The sequence below is a fragment of the Aspergillus saccharolyticus genome, assembly GCF_003184585.1.
Source record: "Aspergillus saccharolyticus JOP 1030-1 unplaced genomic scaffold BP01scaffold_1, whole genome shotgun sequence".
Lineage (NCBI taxonomy): Eukaryota > Fungi > Ascomycota > Eurotiomycetes > Eurotiales > Aspergillaceae > Aspergillus > Aspergillus saccharolyticus.
Genome location: NW_020290611.1, coordinates 408,684 through 430,519, shown reverse-complemented (window position 1 = coordinate 430,519; position 21,836 = coordinate 408,684). Strand labels below are relative to the sequence as shown.

The following is a 21,836-nucleotide window of genomic DNA, read 5'->3' as shown; positions in this document are numbered from 1 at the left end:
AGGAGCTCGTTCCCACATTGGAGAAGTGGCTGGGAAGAAGTGTTTCTGGGGCGTTGCAGGGCAATAAGCCATGACCTCATTGCAGGCATCCTGTTTAGCCAGCTCTCTGTCTGGAATCTGGTGAGATGATCTTGGATGTTCGAAGAAAGCTCTCCCCGCAAATTGTCCTCTTTCAGGGCCTGCATTCAGAGTGTAGATTTTCCACGGATCTGTTGGCCAGCTGGGTGGCGATGGAGATATCCTTGAGAGTAAGCTAGACCCGACTAGACTATACGAACTTGATACATACTGCTCCTTTAGGTTTAGTTGGAGCAAGTATCCTCCTTGGCGCTGGTCATGTGTTTTAGCCTCGATTCTCGTCTCCGATCGGTTGTTTTGACCACATAATGAGACGGGCGTAAAGTTGACTGAATGAATTGCGGTGGGTCATTCAGATCTTGCCTGAAATGACGTTCTCTCGTCGAATATACCGGCAACTCCGAGGCTATCGAAGCGTGCTGTCCTCATATCCAGCCGGGAATTGAGTTTGACGTCCATTTCTTAGAGGCTTCTCGAAACACGGGAAGGTTTAGCGATCCAGTCGACCGGACGGTTTTTGTGGGGAGGGGACAGGAAGCTACTTGGCAATAGTGGCAGATCTTGTCTGAATTGGCGGTGTGGTGGTCACAGGCTGCAATCGAATGTGAATCCGGAGCTGAAATCCTTTGTCGGGTAGTGATTTTTTCTCTCTGTTCGCCTCTTCATCATCATCTTCATAGACCATGCAGCTCAAGTCCACGCCCAGAAGGTGGACGCATGAGAAGATTTTGCGTCACTGCGCCTCTTTTTCGCGAAGCCACACTCTGGAGGCGCTCGTGTCGGTTGTGGAGCCTTTCGCTTCATGCCGGATCCACCCGCTGCATCTTCCCGTCCTTGTTGGCTACTAAGCGTATACGCAAGCTTATGCAGGCATATCTTGCCGACGTAGCTCCCAACAATCCGTCACACTTATCGGCCCATGACCCTTGTTCACCTGCCTGAGATCCCGCGATGTCTCAACAGTAAACATGCAAGGCAGACATGGAGCGAGGATTGTTTCAGCAAGATAATTCGCGCACCCTCAAGAGTGCATTTGGCGGTCCGGACGGTGCTCTAGAGGCCAACCTAGTGGACATTGCCATGAGTTTGTGGAATGCCACACAATCTGCCAGTTGATCAAGGTCGGACTAATCGTATACCCTGACACCGTCATATGATCATGGCCTTCACACAAGGACATACTTCCAGACACCGAAGGATGAGGTGTTGGCGATCCATAGCCTTCGACACCTCTGAGAGGTGTCGTACAGTGTGGGTTCACTGCGCCAAGTGCGAAATTAATGTTAACAACATACTCTGCCTTTCCCGTGCGCAGTAGTCCTGAGTATATGCCCGAGGTTTTTGTGTCCTTGCTAAAACAACGAATGGAGGGTTTGCGATCTCAGGCAGCGGTTCGAGCAGCAAAAAGAAAGTGGCTATGAGCAGGAAGCGAACAGTGCGAGAAGAACGCACAGACGGGGGTCTCACTGTAAAAGACAAAACCAGCTAAACCAGCCAATGGTTGACAAGGTCTGTCATAGCCGCCTTGACCAAGCGCGGAGAATACCTGTTTGTTGGAAATTTTTTATGCGTGTTCTGGGCTCGGGGAAAAGTAGAGAGGATTGGAGTTCCTGTCTATCTCCCGATCGGATCGTCAGCATTGCTTCGAAACAAGAGCAGGGATTAGACGCATTCTCTCTTGGCTCTTGCGTACAACCGCGCACGTCCGACCAACCGTATAGACTGGCCGCATCCCAGACAGAGTATGGTCATCAGTCTGGCTCGGAAAGTGATACGCTGCTTGACATTTGATGAAAGAAATTGCCAACGATCAAACAGCTTCCGCCGAGAATCTTCGCTCGCCATCATGCATTCATGCGGTCAACTGAATCGCAGGCAGCTCCCTTCACCCAAAAGCAGCACCTTCTCTATCAATGTCAAGGAGTTGGGCCCTCCAGCTGCCGGAGATCTATGAATCTGTGACGTGTAGAACATAATGTGACTCAAATTGCGAGATTTGACGAGGAGATATATACCTCGAAGCATGGAGAAGGCTGCAGTGACTGTCATTCTAGACGGAAGGTCTGTTGAAATGAAAGGAACGATGCAGGACTAAGCTGCCTGAGGCACCAGGAAATCGCAGATCATAACTAGTGCAATCGCTTGTGAACTCGGCAAGCTTACATCAGATTCCGGATACAAACACCAACCAACAACTTTCATTCCTTACACTCCTGCTTTCACAATGGGTCTACATAGATATTCCATATTCCTCACATTCTGGGACTACTTCTGTGGTACTGCACGGTCGCAATTCGGGCTGAGCCTGGGTTCCATACCCCCTCTCGCCCCCTGCCCTTCTTCCGCCGATGGGGGTCGCACTGATAACCGCCTGCAGCCCACCAGATCGGGTGACATCCCCTTTCCAGCACCACTTCTATTTGACTGTCTCACTGGCTTTAATCCCATTCTTGAGGATGAGAACTTCAAGGGCACTGTCAGGTGAACGCAGAAGCGCTGATACAACGATAAGAATTTCCCGCGAATTGGACGCAGTAGTCACGCCTCGGTTCTCGCTCCTTATCTTTTCCCCCGCGCACGAGGGCCGAGACATTGATCAGAGACAATTTCTTGCGATAGGCACCCCCTCGAGCGTTTGAGATAGTCTCCTATGCGCATAGATTTAACTTTTCGAACTATCTTCTATACTCCTAGCATCGGATTGGTCTGTTCGGTTGATGGTGGGAATCTAAGTAATATATCCAGAGGCAAGACGAAAGTCAATGGAAGCCAAGGCTTGGAACTAGAAGAGGCCAAGAGGCGCTCGCTGCTTATCAGTCCCATGGTTGGCCTGCCCTGGAACTTTCCCTTCCCCCGCTCCGCTGCGGAGACGTAGTGCCATCCCGTCAAGGTCGGCTTCTCACAGGGTCCATGGTGACTTAGGTGGAAACCCACGTGGGTGTCAGAGCGTCATCAACCCACCTGGAATACTTGGGATAATTGAATGTTTTCATTAAATTCAACGAAGCGAATGACCATCGGGTTTTAAGCGATCACGACAGCCGTTTGGTGCAAGACGTCTTACAGTGAGGTTCTTGCGTCTTTGGTTTCGTTCATCCCTAGCGCGAATAGGGCTACATTGCATCTATGGCGGAATCACATTAGCCTATGGTCAGAACCAATTACTGGTGCTCAACTTGCGACCCAAGGCGCTTTAGCGTCGGTAGTCCGAAGGAACCCCGTGGTGAGTGCGATTTCAGGTTTGCCGCTTGCCATGTCAATGCTACGTTGATTGCTGGAGTTATCTTCCTGGCAGGTTTGACCCTGTCTTATCTTCTAGTTCATGGCACCACTCACATTGGTCAGGTTGCAGATGATCCTTGCCGGAGACTCCTTGGAAGGGCTACGGCACCGCGGAATTGCACGGACTGATAACGCCACTGGAATGGCATGAGAGGTTTTCCTTTAGTCCTTCGCTGGCTGGCAGAACAAGCCAGACACCAGCTGGGCGGCCAGACCTTCAACTCAGCCATGAGGCGTGAATTGGTTCAACGGAGAGAGGGGTCACAAGCCAGCAGAAGCTATCATAGTCATTTCTTTTTTGGTGTGTCACTATAGGTCTAGTGAATTAGCTTCGATCTAGGGCGAACGCCCAGTGGCGAAGAATAATGCTGCCCGTTCCATTGGAATGGCTCATTTCCTGGCTTTATGGTATCACAGACTCAGTGGTCACTACAAAAAGTGAAGGTTAGCCTCAGTTCACATGGCGTTGGGTGAGATTATAAGAGAGCGTTGACCGCCAGCTCAGGAAGACGGGCGCGATCAGTCAAATTCATCTTTTATCTCAACCCCTCTTTACTCAGTGAGAGCCAACCACCATGGCACCTCCGCTGATCACTTCGTCCGTCGACAGTGATGGCCTGTCGGCCACCAACTCAACTCCTGCTGAGGAAAAGACTGCCATCACTGTGCTTGGCAAAGAGGGAGAGATCAAGACAGTTGCGGACCATCTCGACCATGAGAGTGACGAAGATCCTGACGCTGTGATCATCACCGGAGCAGACGCAGCTGTGCACTTGCTGCCGCTGCGTGACGACTTTGACAGTGCCCTGACTTTTCGCAGTGTTGTGTTGGCTTCGGGTCTGGCTTGCTTCCAGGCCGTCATGTACCAAATTTACATTGTAGGCCTAGGAGATATCCTCTGACATCCCTTCTGTACCTTCACTGACAAAGAGAGACAACAGTTCAAACCGACCACCATCACCATCCAAGGAACCTTTATAGTCCTCATCTCTTACTTCGTCGGCAATGCTTGGGCTCGTTTCCTCCCTCGTGGTGATACCTCTGAGATCCGGTGGAGAGAGCGAGGTGGCCAGGGCAAGCTTCCGCTCGGGATTCGGCTCGTCAAATTCCTCAATCCAGGGCCATTCGGTCTTAAGGAGCACGCAATTTGTTCTATCACTGCCACTTCGGCCTCGAATGCTGCCGCCAGCACCCAGGTCTTTGCGGCCCAGGACCTCTTCTACAACCTTCCGTTGAGTGCAACCACTGTCATCTTAAGCACCATCTCAATTGGTCTATTTGGCTATGGGCTCTGTGGTATCATGCGTCCCATTGCAGTCTGGCACCCCGAGGCTGTCTACTGGAGTACTCTACCGGTGGTCAAAACCTTGCAAGGGCTCCACTGGCAGCAAGTGAAAAATTCCAAGCCCCTCCGTTGGTTCTGGTACGCCTTCAGCGGCATGGCATTATATGAGATCATCCCTGCATATATTTTCCCATGGCTGAACTCTGTCTCGATCCCGGTAAGTGTGCTTCATCTTGTTTACGAATACTCTGCGGATTGCTAATTAGACCCCGAAACACAGTGCTTGGCTGCTCAGAAAGCCACTGGCAATACGGCCTCCATCCTGACCAATCTCTTTGGTGGAGCGACTAACAATGAGGGCCTGGGCTTATTCTCACTCAGCTTTGACTGGCAATATGTAAGATTATATTCAATACGTACAGATCGTTGAAAATCTGACCGGCGCAGATCACATCCTTCCAAACCTCACTCCCCCTCAAACTACAGGCTCACCAAGCGGCAGGGTTTCTCGTCTGCTTCGTTATTATGCTTGGAATCTATTACGGCAACGGTTGGGATTCAAGGTCACTTCCCTTCATGTCGACACGCCTTCTCCAGGCAAATGGAACAGCCTATCCCGTTTCCACGATTTTCCCCGGAGGTGTGCTGGATGAATCCGCCCTAGAAGTCTACGGCCTCCCTAAACTCACGGGTACATTTGCTTTTTCCATGTTTATGGCCAATGCTGCAGTATGTGTGGTACCGTCGTCCTTCGTGAATCTGAGCTAAGATTCTCTAGATTGGTGCTTTGGTTGCACATACCGTCCTCTTTTGGGGACGAGATATTTGGCGAACCTACAAGAGTGCACGAGAGGGTAAATATGATGATCGCCACCACGTGCACATGGCCAAGCACTACAAAGAGACTCCTTGGTGGTGGTATGCCTTCGTGCTCCTCTTTAGCTTCATTCTGGGCCTGGTCGTGGTTCTCAAAGAGAATGTCACTCTTCCTGCCTGGGCATATGTCGTCTCGCTCATCGTTGGAATTATATTTTCGCCATTTGTGAGTGCTCACCGAGGGGAGAACTACCTGCGAGTATCTGACCATTAACACCTGCGACAGAGTACGATCCTCTATTCCAAGTACGGTAACGGAATCGCTACCAACAATTTGTCCAAGATGTTGGCTGGCCTTATGATTCCGGGCCGCCCGGTTGGGAATATGTACTTTGCTGCGTGGTCGCACAATGTGATTTCGAATGCTGTGACTTTGTCCAACGACTTGAAGATGGGCGAATACCGTAAGTGTTACTGATCATCCACAGCCATGCGGACTCTAATGCTATGTCCTAGTCAAAATTCCACCCCGTGTCATGTTCTTGACCCAGATCTACGGCACCGTCCTCGGTGGATTCATCAACTACGCTATCATGATCTCGGTTGTGAGTGGTAACCGAGATCTTCTTGTCAACGGCAACGGAGATTCCTCTTGGAGCGGTGCAACAATGCAATCGTACAACACCAATGCGACCTCGTGGGCGCTGGCAGCTTACCTGTATAAGGCGGGCAAGCAATACAGCATTGTGCCGGCCGGATTGGCAATTGGCGCTGCTGTGGTCGCCCTTCACAAGGTTATTCATAAGGTAAGTAACTTCGCCAATACGAGGGTCATCCCTTTCCTTTTTCCAGTCGAGATTCGGAGTCGAATTGCTCATGCTTCGATTTAGATCGTCCCACGGATCGGCAAATTTGACGTCTCCGAGATCAACATGCCGCAGTTCATTCAGTATGCAGGCTATATCCCTTACAACCAGAGCCAGACTTGCATCCTCTTCAGTTGGGTCATTGCGGGCTTTTATGTCCAGTACTACCTCAGAAACTTCAAACCCCGAATTTTCAAGGACTACTCATATCTGATTACCGGCGCCTTCGATGGAGCAAGCTTGACGATTGTCTTTATCCTGTCATTCGCCGTGTTCGGAGCCGGAGGGTCAGCGCATAGCTTCCCGACATGGTGGGGAAACAATGTCAATGGTTATTATGACTGGTGTCCGGTCTCGGACTAAGGTGAGGTTAGTCGCAGCTAGTGAGGCATGAAGTTTTAATTGATACCTGATACCGTACATGAAGTGCTACGATGCTTACATACTCGAAAGCTTCATATCTTGAGGCATTATCGGGATATCTATTAATAGGGCTATACGCCTGCATCGCCCCATGGGCTAGTAATGTGGAATTTTTCCAATGTGACTTCTTGTGTCGCATCATCGCACTGTAGGCCGCTTTCATTCTCTGTAGCCAAGCTGGGACCGAGTACGGCCACTGCCTCTTCGGTCCACTTCCCTTCCGCTGCTTCAACCTCGTTCCCCACCGACCTTACAAGCACAGTACTTCAAGGTGCAGTGCGTGCATGACAAATCACTGGCAGTGTGCCAAGGTCATGGAATCAGACAGACTCATGAAGCTTTGGGCCCAAAGAGCTGAGATCGCCCCCGCAGTTTCAATTATCAAGATCCCTCCCTACGTAATTGAATGATTCATGAAGGTTAATCGATTCCACTCAAAAATCTCGTGTTTTGTCAGATCTCGATGATGGCGTGGCTTGTCGGAACCAATGGTCAAGTACCAAACTGACTACCTGGGGTTTGTGATGATCAGTAATCAACCCTCCTCGTGTTTTCTTGCTGTGTTGCTGAATAATGGACGCCAACACCATGCCGTGGAATCGCATGGCTGCTATTGTCCTCTCAACGCTGATTAATTCCAACACGAGCACGAAATCGCAATATGGACTACGCAACGAGAATAAATAAATCCGGGCAACATGGCTTCCATAGCGTGTCATGCTACTCAATCACCGATCAGCTCGATCTTCTCCATAAGCAACAATGGATTCTCTTATCCGCAACAGCACAGCTGGACAATTGCTGCGATGGGTCACAAGGAACAAAATCCTACTCTACCCTGAGGAACGTCCCGACTTCCAATGCCCAAACTGCTATGCAGGAAATGCTTCGAGTGCGGCCATCTTCGAAGCCGATGAGGAGAAAGACTCGAGTTCCGAAACCGACGCAGATGCACGGCAATCCGATGATGCTTCTACATCCGAAACCGCTACCAACTTGAGCCGGGTGCCGTCAATGACAGACCTTGAGAAGGTCCGCACTCAAGATGATCTCGCTCGCCTGTATTCCATTGCTACGCAGACCGAGGCACTGCAGGCGGCCCCCAGCCGGTCGATAGCGCCCACGAAAACCGACGATGGCACCATCCTGGTGGACTGGTATACGACGCATGATCCAGAGAACCCGCAGAACTGGTCATCCGGCAAGAAGCTGTTCGTCGTGACGCAGATCTACCTCTACACATTTGCCGTCTACATGGGCTCGTCAATCTATACGCCTAGCGCTCCGGAGATTCAGACTCGGTTCGGCGTTTCGGCAACTGCCGCCTCTCTGGGGCTGGCGCTTTACGTCCTGGGGTACGGGATCGGGCCGTTGATCTTCTCTCCGATCAGCGAGATCCCTCGCGTGGGACGGAACCCTCCATATATCATCACGTTCGCCCTGTTCGTCATGTTCACTATCGGCGCTGCCGTGGTCAACACATTCGGAGGTCTTCTCGTGCTTCGATTCCTGCAGGGCTTCTTTGGCAGTCCATGTCTGGCAACTGGGGGCGCCAGCATTGGCGACGTGTACAGTCTCCTGAAACTGCCCTATGGGCTCACTACTTGGGCGGCTTTTGCAACCCTGGGTCCCGCTCTGGGTCCTCTGATCTCGGGCTTCAGCGTTCCCGTGATGGGCTGGCGGTGGTCTCTATGGGAGACTGTCTGGCTCTCGGCTCCGATCCTCATCCTAATGTTCTTCTGCTTGCCTGAAACCTTCCCGGATGCGATTCTACTGCAGCGCGCGCGCCGCCTGCGCCGATTGACGGATAACGACAAACTACGCTCGCAGTCTGAAATCAAGCAAAAGCAATTGACCGTCACCGCTGTGGCGATGGAAGCGCTGTACCGACCGTTTCAGATCATCTTCCTTGACCCGGCCATCCTCTTCTTCAACGTCTACACCAGTCTGATCTACGGAATCTACTACTCCTTCTTCGAGGTCTTCCCAATCGTGTACATTGACATCTACCACTTCAACCTCGGCGAGATGGGCCTCGTGTTTCTGAGCATTGCCGTGGCGCTCGCCATCGCCGTCCCGCTCTACTTCTGGTACCTGTATCGAGTGTTTGAGCCCGAGATCCGTGCCCGCGGCCCTGGTGCCCCGGAACGCCGACTCATTCCCGCCCTGTTCGCTTCCTTCCTTCCGCCGATCGGGCTGTTCATCTTCGGCTGGACCTCGCGCGGCTCGATCCACTGGATCGTCTCGGTGGTTGGGATTCTGCTGTACACGATTGGGATCTTCACTCTGATCCAGTGTATCTTCATCTACATCCCGATGACGTACCCGCAATACGCGGCGAGTCTCTTCGCGGGGAATGACTTTATGCGCAGTGCGCTGGCTTGTGGCGCCGTGCTGTTTGCAGGCCCGTTGTACCGGAATCTTGGGGTGGGACCCGGGGTGAGTCTTCTGGCGGGGTTGACGGTGGGGTGCATTGGGGGGATGTTTGCCTTGTACTATTACGGGGCTGCGTTGAGGGCGCGGAGTCGATTCACTGCGAAATAGATGGGATGATACGTTGTTATCTCTAAGAACTAATGTGTAGTTAATCAATGGTATGGTTTATGACTAAGATCGAAATATAGCAACGATGGAGACTTGACTAGCCTCTGTGTCTGTAATATTGTTCGTAGTAAGAAACCTACTTATCTTCGATTCTCTCTGGTCATTGTAGCGCCATTCAACCCCTAGACAAACGCTAGGGCAGCTTGGTGAGCAGTATACCCGTCATCCACCTCTCACTCTGTCTTTCAATATTTTGTCTAGGAAAGCTCAGAGGTGGGTGAACTACATATTCAACCGCCCATTGAAACTTCCGCACCGCAGCCTCCACCAACCGCCCCATATCCCCCGCACTGCCGACATCCGTCTTCACAAACACCGCCTGACATCCGGTTGCACGATGAGGTCGTGCATTTTGGGTCTCGGTTTCGGCGGGAATCTATCTCTCTGCGTGCGAGCGTGGTCGGGTCGGCGCAGACGACTTTGGTGCCTTCGAGGGCGTAGCAAAGGGCGATGGCGCGGCCCAGGCCGGAGGCGGTGCCGGTTACGATGGCAGCTTTATTTGCGAGGTTGGGGGGGGAGGTGGCATTGTGGATTCTGGGGTGCATTTAGCGAATAACTGAATTGGATGAGAATTCGGGGGGAAGGGATTTGGTTTAGTATATGCTGGGATTGGGACGTTGCTTGGGTTCTTTATCTCTGTGGGATTTCGCGGGGTGGTGGTCTGGGTCTTCATTGCGGGGAGGCATATTTGCTACAATTGGAGAGGGGGAAGATATGAGGTTGTAGTATATCCCTGGGGTGGTATATGGGAGGTTCTTAGTTGGCTTTCAAGTTGATCTGGTGGTGATTGGGAAGGACTTCGGGCAAGATGGCGATGCGAGAGATGCCATCGTTTACTACATTTTGGTAGTCGAGCAGGGGCCATTTGGAACAAAATCATGCTTGAAGGATTCCTGTAAGTATCGTTGGGGTGTTTCCAAACAAGGCAATAAGTTGGGGTGTTTCCAGGTGTGACGGTGGATGCGGATCAAAACAATCACAAAAAGAGAATGGATGAGCCCAGCCCGGCTCGATCAGGCAACCTTACGATCTGGAGTCGTACGCGCTACCAATTGCGCCATAGGCCCATTCATGTCATGTTTGACTAAATATTGTTATATATTCCAGAATAAACAAACTGCACCTTCCTCGTGTCACCCTTGCATACACCATACATAGATCGAGACATTCTTTCTAGACTCTCTACATTCGACAGCAATCTTGACTCGATGGAGCAAATCTTTGTTCCGCCTCGATGCTACTTACCTTCCATGCACACAACCCATGATGGAATACCCAATCCTTCAGTTCGAAATAGCAACCGAACGCCTTAAGTCGATCCACACTCGCTTTTAACCAGCTTCGGCACCTCCATGCTGCTGACAAAGTCACTCGCTTGGGCTTGAAGGTTAACACCTGGGCGGATCAACGTCCTAACTTGTCACTGCCAAGGTGCGCCTTCCCTACACAAATCTCACTTACCATCGGGCAGGGGTATTCAGTACTCGCAGTACTATCAGGGTCGATTAAGACTGTCCAGTGTGCTTATCTGCGAGTATGTCGAGCACGAACGAGTAGTATCCTTGTCCGTCTTGGTAAATCGGTGCCATCTCCCGGGCTGAGTCCCAATTATCTTATTCGTCTCGTCCAGTCTTGGAGACCGTCCTGTAGAGGCCTGTAGTGCTCCTTCGGGTGTGCCTCTTCCTTCCAGTTGGTGTTTGCTCGAGAGACTTCGACATTACTTTGAAATCTGGGTACCAGCTTCTCTACTACGCGGCTCTATCATCACGATATACTCTTTTTCCTTTTTTGCTCCTTGCCCAGCAGTCGAGCGAGATTCTACAGCTTATTGATGCTATTTTATATGAAGCCATGCCGGTTCTTTGTCCCTTCTTCTATCAGCAGTATAGACTGGGGGAGGGGGGCGCCGGATCCTCTGCCTTTGTGACCGCTACCAGATGCCATGTCTCTTATGCCTAGAACATATGGTATTTTCCGCGAGTGCTATTCGAAATTCGAGGGTCCTCTGGTCTGGGGAACAGAACCCTTGGTACAAAATCTCATACCGCTGCAGGCTATACCTGCTCTATCCCCCAACCACGAATGATCAAAATCGGAAGCCATATTGGCTCGACACTCGCAGAAACCTCGCTTTTTGTTCTATAGTGTCCTGGACAATGACATGTATCGCTGATTATGATCAGTTGCACTTTATCGCGCTCCCACGGTCTGGCGAACGAGTCTCTAGCTTATGGTGATCGATGGTCGGCGGTGTTGGTAAGTCAAGCCTCTGGGGGCCAGGTTCGATTATTGCGGTACTCAAGTGGGTAACGATGCTATGCCCCGATAACTACATCCTATTTTATAGTCACACGGAACCAATAGTATTTGCATGCAGTAAGACACCCTACCCTTCCCCTTAATTGATTAACCAAATATATACATAGTAACGACAATATACCTGCCAAACATAAACCCCGAAAAATAAGGATGATATAACCAAGCAACACCCACACTACCCCCAAACCGCAAAGCACCTCCTCGCCTTTCCACCTCACTCACCAGACAGCAGACAGTAACAAGGATCACCTATTCGTCTACCCCATTCACAACTTCAGATAGGTTTACATAGACAATTAGCTGGAAAAGAAATCACCCCTCATGGGCCTATGGCGCAATTGGTAGCGCGTACGACTCCAGATCGTAAGGTTGCCTGATCGAGCCGGGCTGGGCTCATTATCTTTTTCTTTTTATCTCTTTCTCCCAGAATTACCATTGCGGAATCCTCTAACGATTGCTACGCTCTATCATTGTATGGAACGCTCTCGTCATCAGAAACAAAGTGGGGAAGGGGTGGGACAGGGCGGGTGTACTTGCACTTCTCATTGTCCAGTTTTTTTCTTTTTTTCTTTTTGCGGTATTCAGTCGACTATGCGGACAGGATTGGGATTTCTCATTATCGGCTGAGGTGGAAATATTTACCACAGTTTAGGCTGAAAGAAGGATTCCTTGGACGGTATTACCCGATGACCTCTTCTCTTCTCTTTTTCTTTCTTCCCTCCTTTCTTTTTTTCATTTTTTTACCACGGCTGCCTAGATGTTGCCCTGGGTTTGAATCCTGCTGGCGTGTACCTGTGTCGATAGATGACGCTTTTATGGCTCAGGGGTGGCTCATGAAACGCGTTGCTGATGTTGATGTTGATTTCTAGGATTGATCAATATGAAACCGATATGACTGTCTATAATTTGATGTGGATTCACGTAGTCGGATGATGGCATACGCCAACAACCTGGATGGGGAGTTGCATTGAAACTGGCAATGCTCCATTTCGGACTGAAAGTGGCCCTTAGCTTACTACAAGTTGATGGCTTGCCGACTTAATCTACAACTCAAAGCAAGCAGAACTACCCAACATCGATGATAGTCATGAAAATCACACCATTCCTCATGATTAATTGGTCAATTCCTTCCTCATCCAATTATATAATACACAACCGTTAAATTAAAGTATAAACCGTGACAACGCATGGTATGGTATCTCTTTTTTTGCAACATCAATGCAGTCAATCCATCATCTTCATCCACAATCGTCATTCATAGCCCCCGGATCTACTCCATCCCACAAAGGCGATAGCAGCATGCCGCCGCACATCACCGGACAGCCTCAAACCTTGGGCTCCGCAGTCTCAGCGTGGACAACCTCCGCCCCGGCACGCTTCTCCTCATCAAAGCCAGCCTGCTCGACCATGGCACCGTGCTTGAACTCGTTGCGGGTCTTCCAGGCAGGAGTGCCGATGTAGGGAATACCAGTCGGGTCGGTGAAGATGGCCTCGACCTCTTCGAGGGTCTTTCCGGTGGTCTCGGGAAACATGAAGAAGATGTGGATGGCCATCGCGTTACAGAACACGCCGAACAACACATAGACCTCCCACTTGATGTTGACGAAGGCCGGGGGAACGAAATAGGCCAGCGCGAAGTTGAAGGCCCAGTTGGCGGACGTGCACAGAGCCACGGCCTTACCACGCACTCTCAATGGGAAGAGCTCGGGAGGGTAGACCCAGGAGGCCGGACCGAACGACACGGCGTAGGAAGCAACGAAGAGGTAGGTGCAGGCAATGACACCCTTGCTGGCGGCGCCGTGGATGATCCAGGACTCGGCCTCGATCCCGTTCAGGCCACCAGCAGGCGCGGGGTTGCCGTAAGTCGCCATCAGACCGGCGTTGGCATACATAAAGATCATCATCAGGATCGAGCCGATCAGGAAAGTCGGGCGACGGCCCCATCGATCTCCCCAAATGAGAGCGGGAACGGTGGTGACGACGTTGATCACGTATTGAATGGAGGAGGAGACGAGGTTGTTGTTGCCGTTCAGGCCAGCCATCGCGAAGAGGTACGAAATATAGTACATCATTACGTTCATTCTAGACGGTCGAGTTAGCTTCTGTAGATCATTGTCCATTCCTGATCCTTTAGAATGTGATCGTTGAACATACCCAGTAAGCTGAGACCAGATCTGAGTGAAAATCCCGACGTGGGTGCGGTTGATCATGTGAGGCTTGAAGAGCTCAAGGTAAGAGACATCGGCATTGGCGCGCTCGAATTCACAGATGCCCTTGATCTCCTCGAACTCGCGCTGAACGAAGGGAGAGTTGGGGTCACCCTGACCGTGCACCAAGGTCAGGACGGCCTGGCACTCTTCCCAGCGATCCTTACGAGCCAACCAACGAGGAGACTCGGGGAGTACCATCAGTCCGAAGAAGAGCAGAACCGCGGGGATCATCTGCAGACCCCAGGGAACGCGGAAGGCCGCAGTGCCCTTGATGAAGCTGCAGCCGTAAGAGATACTAACGGAAAATGTCAGCTTGACACGTGTAAGCTGCCATGGTCCAAGACTTACTAGAACATGATCAAGATACCCCAAGTAATAGCCCACTGCTGGAGACCAACAACACGGCCACGCTTGGTGGGAGGAGCCTAGCATCAGTTAGTATGATGTTCAGCAGAGAACCACTGCACAGACTTACAATCTCAGAGATATAGACAGGCACCTGGGCGGAACAAATACCAACGCTGAAGCCGTTGATGACACGGCCAACAACCAGCATGGGAATGTTCTGGGCCGCACAGACGATGATAGAGCCAATGCACCTGTGTCATCACAATCAGCAACCTGGATGACCGAGTAGCAGACAAGGAAACATACCAGATGACCGAACCGACTTGAATAGCAGTCTTACGACCAAATCTATCCGAGATGAAACCAGAAACCAAAGCACCAAGCCAAGAACCACCAGCCATAGAGGCAGTGATACCGCCCTGAACGTCGGCAGTAGGACCGGAACAGACCTCCTTGCCATCCTCGTAAGTGATAGAGCCTTGGTTGAAATAGCAGAGATAGGCTTGCGTGCTGATGATAGCGGACATAGACGAGACATCGAAACCGAAGAGACCACCGCCGATGACGGCGATGGCCGCAATGAAGTAAATGTTGCCGACCTTCTGCATGGTGAAGACAGACTCCGCACAAAGTAAAGAGAGCGTTGAGCACAGTCTGTCTAGGGAAAGTAGAAGGGACACCACCGAACAGGAAAACAACTGAACAAAGGAGAAAACCGGGGAAAAGACGGGGAATTTAAACAGCTGGGTCTGTCTCCCCCCGGGGTGGGAATATCACCCACGCGCACGCGAGAAGTGGATGGAGCCACGAGAGATGAAGGGAGAAAAAAAAATAAATTAAACCGATGCTCGCCACTACGTAAGTGGCCCAACCAAGCATCCGCCATAACCTGGACAAGCGAGAAACAAGCCATCACGAGCGGTTTCAACCGCTAAACCTTAGAGCGCGCGCTGACCCGACTTGTTCTTCCATGAAGGAGAGGGAAAACAGGGTCCCCGCCCCAATTGGTTAAAACGTTTAGCGCAACTGAAAATGAATACTTGCTGACTTCTGTTGCGGCTTCTCCTCTCCCAGCGGAGCGAGTGTGCATAATTGGTTTAGCCCTGAGAAGCTAAGTTTCTCTGTCCTATCGCGAGGGCTGAATGTATGCAATGCAGCCGGACGGCTGACATCGAAGGAAGCCGTGGGTCATTTCTGTCGGCTGGCCGAGACGCGAGACGAAACTGAACCTGGGTCAAAGCCGGGTGTCAGATTGCTCAACATCCCGGGGCAAGAGGAGTACAACACTTGGCCTGGAGAAAGAATGCAGACGTCAATTTGAATTTTCTTGTGTTTCAATTGCATTTAATAAAAGAGGATCTTACCTGGAGGCCCGCCAATCCCAAGGCCATGACTATGCTCCAGATTCGACCAGACCAATGTGTGGGAACTGGAGCAAACACGCAGGAGTGAGAAAAGTAATGAACAATTGGCCCATCCCGTCATGCAGGCCACCCGGAGAGGGCCAAATGTGACCTTAGGGGGGCAATTGAGCCGAAACCGCGGTAATGAGTAGCCTCGCTGGCCCGTGGTGGTATCCCGTTTTCTCTCCGCACGAGAGGGACTTGACTCGTACTCTCAGCTAGCCAGGGAAATTCCCTGACCCGAGAGCGGGCATTCGAAGTCAGCCGTGGAGGGAGTCCGGGGGGACCCCAATCACTGTGGATAATGGAGCGGGCCCGGCACGAAAAGGAGGGGACCAAGTGGGAATTGATTTATCGGGATGGATCGGCATGTGAGCTGCGTATCCCGGCGGTAGACGCAGCAACAAGCACACACGGTACGGTCTCCGTAGCGAAAGAGACGGTGGCCGGGGGAGTAGTTAGAGGGGGAATGCAGGGTGCAGGAAGCAGCCAAGTCGGTCTGTGCAATCAATGGATGTTGTGTGACGGTTACGCTGTTCACATCGATTATTGCATTGCTTGGAAGGGCTGTTATCGGGATTGATGGTTCGGGACTGTGTATTCTAATGGCCTGATGAGTGTGTCATGGAGTCTGTTTCTTGAACCCGGTTGATTCTGGAATCATCTGTTGTTTGAGGGGAAGGGAGAAATTGTGGAGGCCCGGACAATCCCCGAGTTTTGCATCCCCGGAGCACATGATCTCCTTGGATAATTGTATGCCGAATCGGGCATCAAGGGTCTCGGCCCCCCGCCCGTCTTTCCCCAGACCGTCTTAGGTTCGCCGCTTCTTACCCGAGTTTCTCCATCCACATTCACTTCCTGGCACTCTCTGATAGTCTGATTATCCCGAAGAACGCAAACAAAAAACAATAACTGAATAACCATTATGGACACAGGAGACACGGCTACTTATTCAGTCCTAAGAGCTGAAAGTACACTTCTACACGCATACTCTTATACTCCCAACCGGTATAACAATCAACCCATAGCTGTGAACCCCCTTTTGCGGCTGAACCTTCCCGATCAAAATGACCACCACCCGAATTAGCCGAGGAAAACGGCTTCTCCAACCTCTCGAAAGCCCTCGCAACGGAATCGCCCGCGCCCCGAGCCAGGGATTGGTGGATTTTCTCATTTTCGCGTCTTCCTCCAATCGCCACTAAATGGAGGCATGGATTGTCTTAGGTAAAATCCCAACTTTTTGTGGGTTTAGATGCGAAAATTTGCTAAGAATCAGCCTATAGCTATGTGAGTATTACAGTCTGGTGCTCGGCTATGAGCTTTCGATTTCTCGATCCGAAGTCAACACTCGCGTAGAGGCGGGCGGTAGTCATGATTATCATTAGGGTAGGAATAGACGTAATTATTATATATGCCAGGGCACCCAGAACTAGACCCTGTTCCAAGGTAACAGCAACCAAGTGCCCAATAAGATATTTCAACGTGAGAAAAAGGGCGTGTGGTGAATGACAGCCTGTGCAAGCGGGGTCCAGCAAGGACTGACGAAATGAACACCCGAAAATAATGCCGCAGCCAGCCCTAATTAACCGGGGGCCTAATTATGATTATAGCCAGGGGGTTCTTGAGACCCCAAAGACTCGTGACTGGTCGACTCGACTCTGACTCAAGTCAGACCAGTCTCCATTCGGCAATGTATGCCCACGCCATTGCCACTCGCTTGACGCCGCGCCAGTAGTCCTCCGCTGTGATAGTTACACCTCGCGGGTCTTCCCGATCCCCAAAACGCGTTAGCACCGCAACCTGCACTGTCTGGCCCGGAGTGCCTAGAGCGCGAACATCGGGCACATCCAGGTACCAAAGATCTCCGCCGCCGCCAGGGTTGCTGCCCCGGTAATGCGCGAAAACCAGACGGTCATCTTGTCGGCCATCCGCTCCGTGTACTATCAGCATGAAAAGGGCGGGCGAGGCCCGTGAGTGATGTTCCAGGGTCCAGTGCTCGCAGATAAGCCCGAATTGAAACCGGAGCGACCCGCCTTGCTGCACGGTGATCTCTTTGGTCGCTGGAAGAAAAGAGTCTGGCCCAAGGTGGTGCTTATGCGCATCGCCGTAGATCATCGGCTGCTGAGTTGCACCCGGACAGCCCATAATGTATTCCTCCCAACTGATTCCGGGACGGCCATCATCTCGGAAGAACTCATTGCCATTGGTGGGAAAGTGTTTGAGGCCGAACTCGTCATTCGTCTGCGTGAACATGGTCGGATTGAACGATCTTTGGTAGGGCTGACTTGGACCATGGACGTTTCCCGCACCCCAGCAGGTGTCGATTAGCTTCCATTGACCATGGTCGATCCGCACGACGTTCCAAGCATGGTTTGCGTTGAAGGGAGGAACTGCAGAGCCAGGCACAGGATCCGAATACCCAGTTCCCTTGCCGTGGCCAGAAACGACGCGACATTCGAGGCCGGCCTGGGTCGCGAGGGCTTGGAAGAGCCCCGCATATCCCGCACAGACCGCGAGCCCTGAGGCCAGCGTGCCGGCAGGCGTGGAAGGTTGCACTCTATTGCCATAGAAAGCGTCTACGTCGTAATCAACATTATGATGCAGCCAGGTAAATATGACCCGAGCCTTGTCTGTGGGCGAGGGGAAGGGCGCTGTGAGCTCTCTTGCTAACCACCCCAAATCCTGAGTCGGAAGGGTCTCACGCGGGTATCGAGCGGCGTGGGCGTCCGGTGCCGAGAAATCTCGACATTTCAGACAAGCCACCGTCGGTGCTGCACTCGGCGTTACAACTGGTGAGCCAGAAGCAGGCAGGCGAGGCTTGCTAGCTTGAAGTTTAGAGAGATCTGGCGGGGCCGGGCGTGAGGCCACTGGAACCGGGGGAGAGCCACCATTTGTTTCAGCCGCAGGAGAAGGCTTGTTAATCGACGCAAACCCAGCCTGCTGCAGCTTACCCAAAGTAGCAGTCGATGGAGGTGGCGGAGGCAATCTCCGGGTGGGAAGAGTCGGTCTGCATTCGTCGGCTGCAGCCTGATTTGCGCTCGGTGACCTGTCGCTACTGTCCCGAGACGGTAGCCGCGGAGGCGGTCGGGGTTGCTGAGAATATGTACTGTCAGTCGAGCAGTTACTTTGGCTCGATCCCCTGCGTGCGGGCAACTGCGGCACAGACAAGCTGCTATTACTTCTGACAGACGCAGTCGAGGGTCGAGACGGCAGCGGGGGTTGTCGTTTGGGAGGCAAGGGAGGTAATTCCACCTCTCCCCATGCGGGCGGCAGCGAGCGACCGGTTCCCGAGTCGGAGGAGGTCACGGAGGTGATTGTTGCTCGACCCGTACTTGTGGTGGTTGATCGTGATATATCCGAGGCCATCGACTCCCGGGAGACTTTCCGGGAGGGATTGGTAGGCCGTCGTGGAGGGAGGGTAGGGCGTGGTTGAACCTGCTGATCGGAAGGCTTGCGCACGGGCAATGGTGGGGGCGACTTGTATTTGGCCGGAGCGGGGCAGGGCAATGGCTGCGCAGATGGTCGAGGGAATGATTCATCGTAGGTAGGCGGCGGAGTCTCATCGTGAGGCCTTCCATTGCTGCCAGGAATCTCATTGTCGCTAGAACGATTGAATGTCCTGGGCTTCGGAGGAGCAGCCGGGCGGATGGGCAGTGAAGTGGGCTGGATCAGTGTCGGTTCACTGGCCTCGGCGCCTCCAGCTTGACCCGCCTGGGCATGTTTCAACGCCGCAATCCGTTGCTGGATAGACATGACTTGTGGCTCGTCTACCATATTGGACGGCGGGCACTTAAGGAGCTGTCTGCACCAAAAACGAAGATGAAATTTTACTGAGGAGAGTAACGAATGATGGGTCGACAGAAAAATTCGTGCTAAAAGAGATGGTAGACGAATGGGATGAAAGGTGGTGCCTGAGGAAGATGCCGAGCCAGGAACGCGTGAACTTGAACACGATCAACGAGGTAGAGAAAGTGGCAGAAAGACAGTTATGACAAAAGAAGAAGAGGGGTTTCAAAAGAATGAAAGAGAGATATATCAAAAGTGAGGGCCAAAAGGAAGAACGAAACAGGTACTAGAGAGAGCGAGAGGAGGGAGAACCCAGATTTGGGGGGAGCGATAAAATAGTCGAGTTCAATTCAGCCTGCAGTGATTTGAAGTTGAGACAAACTGCCCGGTGGGTGGGTGCCTGAGGCGGTGGTCCCCCCTGCCTTGCCTTGCTTTACGCCGCCCTCCCCCCTCTTCCGTCAGCCCTGTTTATGGATCCATTTATAGATAACTATACATATGCATGCCCACATCCCTATTTCCTCCCCTCCCTATGAGAACAAGTAAGTATGATCAAGATACATGAACTTGTCTTCCTTTGACAAATACTTCCACAATATTCCGGTCATCCCCTGTCATGAGAAACTTTTCAAAGACCGTCTTTACATCATCGGTCTCCTCCACCGGTGCCATCACACTCGTCTTCGCATCCGCCCGCACCAGTAACGCATCGAACTCCTTGCCAACAACAAAGTTTCCTACCTTGTCCTGTAGTCCACACACTCTCGCACCCCCTAAGGTGGCCATATAGAATCCTTCGGTGATACTCAATGGTTCATCACGACCCTGCGTCATGGTACATCGGGCTGTCGAGACCACAAACGCCGCTTTCATCACTTCCAACATCGAAGTCGAGTATCCTCCACCGCAGTCGGTCCCTAGTCCAACTTTGACGTCCCGACGCAGATATTCTCGCACGGGAGCCACCATGAACTCATCCATCGTCACATTGGGAATTGGGCAATGAGCGATGCCACATTTCCGCTGCGTGATGCGGTCGATCTCCGCATCTGATAGATAAATTGCATGAGCCAAGATGCTGCGCTCATTCAGGAGTCCAAGTCGCTCGTAGAGCTCTGTCTCACTTTTATCCGTGGGGAATAGTGTCCGTGTAAAGTCCACCTCACCACGAGATTCGTTAAAATGGGTTTGAATTGGTAGGTCAGTGTTCCGGGACGCCAGCTGTCCCAACTGGATGAGAAGTTCTTCCTCACAGCTGATGGCGAACCGGGGTGTTATCACTGGAGTGACGAGGGTATGGTCAGGGTCCAACTCCCGGACACGCCTAATGAAGCTTTCCGTGCTTGTGATTGAATCAGTGATGGAAGTATCGCGGTACCACTCTGGTGCGTGGCGGTTCATGTTGCATTTTCCGATCAGAGCTCGTTGGCCTTGCGCCAGGCAGGTTTCCGCCAGGATCACGGACGCATCGGCATGACGTGATCCATAGTAACAGGCAGTCGTGACACCTTGCCGGAGGCTACCACGAACTGCGGCCGAGTAAAGCTGCCGCGCGTAGTCAGGGTCCGCCAATTTCGCTTCGTGGGGAAATGTGATTTCTTCCAGCCATTGCAACAGAGGAATTCCTCGACCAGTGCCGCGTTGGGCCCACTGAGGAGCGTGTGTGTGGGTGTCAAGGAAGCCAGGAATGAGAAACTCGGTAGGACCAAGGAAGGTCAAGCAGTACGCAGGTGGTTTCAAGTCGTGATGCTGCGCTAGCAGTCGTGCTGTGGCGGCGGCTGGCGTGGAAGGATGAATACCTTGAATTGTGCCGGTCGGGGCGACGACGATCACGCAGTCGGTCAGGATTTCCAGCTCATTTGCACAGATCGTATGGATCAGTGTACCATGAAAGACTTGAGTCTGGGACATCTGCGCGGCCATGACGATGGAGCGGTCGGTGCGAGAAGTGGTTGTGGTGATGACGGAGGAACAAACGAAGGAGGGGTTCATGCTATCTAAAGTAGCGGGGTAATCCTGGCTCTATTCTACACATACATAAAGTTTCCCCAGCAACGCCGAAGCTTGAAATACATTAAAGGGTATAATAGGTTGCCATTTCCTCTTGAAACCAGTCATAAGAATAGAACAATTGCTCTGCCAGTTGTGGGTCGATTACTGGCACCATTCCGGATGCATCAACCAGTAGAACATCGTCGAGTACCGGTGCCATTGGTACCGGCGGTGCCATCAGAACATGCTGCGGCTGAGGGGGCAGAGACTGCTCCGCAGCGAATAGAGTTGTAGGGTTAGGTGGGGGTGGGACGAGATGTAGCTGCTGCTGCTGCTGTTGTTGCTGTTGCTGTTGCTGTTGCTGCTGTTGTTGCTGCTGCTGCTGCTGCTGTTGTTGTTGTTGTTGTTGTTGTTGTTGTTGTTG

General features: G+C 52.0%; 5 protein-coding genes and 2 non-coding genes across 7 annotated transcripts in view; 3 read left to right on the top strand and 4 right to left on the bottom strand.

Annotated features, from left to right (window-relative positions):
* Positions 1-3,935: 3,935 nt before the first annotated feature.
* On the top strand, positions 3,936-6,690 carry BP01DRAFT_361728 (OPT family oligopeptide transporter; the record flags this gene model as incomplete). Its single annotated transcript, XM_025576192.1, has 8 exons — positions 3,936-4,238; positions 4,302-4,862; positions 4,926-5,042; positions 5,093-5,374; positions 5,424-5,687; positions 5,748-5,925; positions 5,978-6,267; positions 6,352-6,690. The coding sequence occupies 8 exons, from the start codon at positions 3,936-3,938 to the stop codon at positions 6,688-6,690; spliced, it is 2,334 nt and encodes a 777-aa protein (XP_025435669.1).
* Positions 6,691-7,400: 710 nt separating this feature from the next.
* Positions 7,401-9,361, top strand: BP01DRAFT_419831 (MFS transporter; the record flags this gene model as incomplete). The annotated part of the gene is made up of 2 exons (XM_025579424.1): positions 7,401-9,189; positions 9,335-9,361. The coding sequence occupies exons 1-2, from the start codon at positions 7,513-7,515 to the stop codon at positions 9,359-9,361; spliced, it is 1,704 nt and encodes a 567-aa protein (XP_025435668.1). The 5' UTR covers positions 7,401-7,512.
* A 987-nt stretch (positions 9,362-10,348) lies between these two features.
* On the bottom strand, positions 10,349-10,421 carry BP01DRAFT_t1. Its single transcript has one exon. It is a non-coding gene; the product is annotated as a tRNA-Trp (tRNA).
* A 1,575-nt stretch (positions 10,422-11,996) lies between these two features.
* Positions 11,997-12,069, top strand: BP01DRAFT_t14. The gene has a single exon. It is a non-coding gene; the product is annotated as a tRNA-Trp (tRNA).
* A 666-nt stretch (positions 12,070-12,735) lies between these two features.
* Positions 12,736-15,098, bottom strand: BP01DRAFT_3395 (sugar porter family MFS transporter). Its single transcript, XM_025573369.1, has 5 exons — positions 14,538-15,098; positions 14,359-14,482; positions 14,232-14,308; positions 13,828-14,178; positions 12,736-13,755 (listed from the first exon to the last, which is right to left on the bottom strand). The coding sequence occupies exons 1-5, from the start codon at positions 14,837-14,839 to the stop codon at positions 12,999-13,001; spliced, it is 1,611 nt and encodes a 536-aa protein (XP_025435667.1). The 5' UTR covers positions 14,840-15,098; the 3' UTR covers positions 12,736-12,998.
* Positions 15,099-17,055: 1,957 nt separating this feature from the next.
* BP01DRAFT_3348 (uncharacterized protein) lies at positions 17,056-19,557 on the bottom strand. The gene has a single exon (XM_025573177.1). The coding sequence runs from the start codon at positions 19,406-19,408 to the stop codon at positions 17,303-17,305; it is 2,106 nt and encodes a 701-aa protein (XP_025435666.1). The 5' UTR covers positions 19,409-19,557; the 3' UTR covers positions 17,056-17,302.
* Positions 19,558-19,922: 365 nt separating this feature from the next.
* BP01DRAFT_419828 (uncharacterized protein) overlaps positions 19,923-21,836 on the bottom strand; it is a 4,254-nt gene continuing 2,340 nt past the window's right edge. Inside the window, exons 3-5 of the mRNA XM_025579423.1 lie at positions 21,532-21,800; positions 21,458-21,483; positions 19,923-21,417 (exon numbers count right to left, since the gene is read on the bottom strand). Of these exons, the coding sequence (XP_025435665.1) occupies positions 19,973-21,417; positions 21,458-21,483; positions 21,532-21,800 (1,740 nt within the window). The 3' untranslated portion in view covers positions 19,923-19,972. The remainder of the gene's footprint in view (positions 21,418-21,457; positions 21,484-21,531; positions 21,801-21,836) is intronic.